Genomic DNA, 2,620 nt, shown 5'->3' with positions numbered 1-2,620 from the left:
AGAGATAAGAAACACCTTGGCAATGGCCACAAGGGTCAAGCAAACACAAATTGCAAAAGTTTGGACAATTAGCAAGGAGAGGGCTTTGAAGGTGAACAAGAATTTGAGTTTGAATTAGAAGGAAAGACAGTAAGATTACTCCTTTTTGCATCTTTCTATCAGGTTGGAGAGGAGTGGAGCAAAGAGTCACGAGGACACAAAAAGGCCAAGTGCCTAGTTGCAAAAAAATCTCTATATCTAAATGAGATCCCTTCATAATCCAAATAGTATCTCCACTGAAGCTTAGCAACCTTAAGAGAGATCTCAATAGGAAGTGATTTGGAGAGATCTAACTAAAACAAATCGGACTATTCTCATTTTAATATTATAAATAAATTAAAGTATTATGCGAAGTTTCCGGATTCATCTATGTATATTTTGTTTGCATCAACCTTTCGGATCACACTCTATGATCCATCATCAGAATTCAACTATGTATATCTTTGAAATTAGAGTATTCTCATTTTAATATTATAAAATATGTTTAAATAATTAAGATACAAAAGTAAGATCAGAAAATATTTAATTATTATAAACAAACAATGACAAATGTAATCCTTCAAAGAAGAGAAGAAAAATATTATGTTCGAAACGACAGCTTTGAAAAGTAAATAATATTAAGAACACGCCATGGAGAACGAAATTAACATTGACGAAGAAGAAAATGCGAGAAAAACGAGCTAAACGTACAGTCTAGAGAATATTTGGTAGTTATATATGATTCAATATATTCCGGAAATAACATTTTAACTAAATTTTGCTCGGGATTCCATATTTTATAAGTAAACAAGGAAACAACGATTTTCGTTAAAACACTGATGAAAGGTCAACTAACATTAGGTTTTTCGTATTTAAAAATGTACTGTGTTAGCAAAGAAAATAAAATGATGAGAACAAAGAAACAGAAAGATGGGGAAAACTAAGGATGCCAAACCTCGGGATCCACTACACGTTTAGCTGCCAGATGTAAAACTGTATTGTGAAAGCAGTCATGGTCGCGGCTCACCAACTCTGCGACTTTTTGATGCGATTTCTTTTCTAGTAGATTGCGCACCATCTCAAATTGATCATTTTCGACGGCAAAGTGAAGAACAGACTTATGATCTGAATTCCGGATTTCGATACAATCTGGCATTTTGTCCACAAATAGAGTGATTATGTCCCATTGGCCTTTCATGGCTGCTACATGTATTGCGCACCTTCCAAATTCATCCATTTTTGTCATTAATTCCCTATACCGTGCACAAGAATTTAGGACTGCCTCTACAATCGCAAGATCTCCTCCATGAATGGCTGCATGGAGATCCGAGACCTCGGGAACACTTGGAGGGAACAATGATTTGATGGGACTACGATGTATGATATCTGCCTCACATTCACATTGCCGAATATCAGCATATTTCATGCAGTCTCCAAAATAACAATTCTACTCTACCTGGAAAAAACAATTTGTAAATTTACCTTCATATGTATCCCATTCATGCAAAGCATGTAATCGACGACGGAACCGCTTATGTTTGATGGGATTATTAAGTATGGCCTGTGCTACATCTGCCTCACATTTACATAAGCTAAAGTCAACAAATTGAAGGGTAACTGGAAACTTACTATTTACTTCAGTTTGCAGAAATAATCTGAATATTTACCTGGGTATCTTCCGTAAGCTGCAACCCTCAAAGATTGACGCCATTCGGACGCGTCGTTATAGGACCTGGCTTTCAACAAAACTTTCACTGCTTCTGCATGGCCATACTTGGAAGCTATTATCAGAACTGTCTCTCCGAACTTATTAGAATAGTAGGCAGAACTTTTTTTGCCTTGAAGCAGAATATCGACTAGTTCTGAATTGCCGCATTTAGCAGCTTCGTTCAGTGGTGTATTGCCATCCTTGTTACGAGCTCCAGCCAAAGACGGTTTCTCTTGAAGAATCCAATCAACGATATCTTGCTGGCCTTCCCTTGCAGCAATGTGCAGAGGAGTGTCTCTTTGGAATGTAACGCCAAGCAGAACTCGCGGATCCTTCTTATGTAAACTGTGAATTTCGTGAAGAGTGCCATTTACCAAAGCATTGAAGAGATCATTGTTTATCGGATTCTCGTCATTCATCATTTTGTTTTCTACAATGTTTTGAGGGACGCAACAGCAAGGGTTAAATTCTTTGAAGCAAATTCGATACACAGGTCACTTTGGTCAAGAGACGCTAGGTGGGGAATATTTTACAGCCAAGAAATGAAACGTGAAGATGTGAAGGAATGTTTGCTATGGTTGCCGACAGCCGTACTCTTCTTTTTTAAAGAGAAGTTCAAACCTCTAGAGGGGGCCTCGTCTTTGTCGGATTTGCATTCGAAGTGAAAGCAAAACAACTCTTCTAATAAAATATCTTTTGAAAATGAAAGTCAAACACAGGAAGTTGAAGTGGGAAGGAGAAAGAAACCTAGAAAGGGGGAGAGAGGGAGAGAGAAGGGGTAGGAGGGAGAGGTGATTTCCTAGACAATGGAGAGAGAGCATAGAGTGGGAGAGAGTAGGGGAGGGAGATATGTATGACGGTAATAAAGAATGGGAAGATATAGAGCGATGGAGA

General features: G+C 38.1%; 1 protein-coding gene across 1 annotated transcript; it reads right to left on the bottom strand.

Annotated features, from left to right (window-relative positions):
* Nucleotides 1-973: 973 nt before the first annotated feature.
* Nucleotides 974-2,311, bottom strand: LOC131028740 (ankyrin repeat-containing protein ITN1-like; the record flags this gene model as incomplete). Its single annotated transcript, XM_059220266.1, is given in 3 exon segments — nt 974-1,404; nt 1,501-1,590; nt 1,686-2,311. Coding segments are annotated over 3 exon segments (984 nt in total), but the record flags the coding sequence as incomplete, so codon positions are not given.
* Nucleotides 2,312-2,620: the final 309 nt, after the last annotated feature.

The sequence above is a fragment of the Cryptomeria japonica genome, chromosome 5 (assembly GCF_030272615.1).
Source record: "Cryptomeria japonica chromosome 5, Sugi_1.0, whole genome shotgun sequence".
Classification (NCBI taxonomy): domain Eukaryota; kingdom Viridiplantae; phylum Streptophyta; class Pinopsida; order Cupressales; family Cupressaceae; genus Cryptomeria; species Cryptomeria japonica.
Note: the sequence above shows the minus strand (reverse complement) of the source record. Positions and strands in the feature narration are given on the sequence as shown.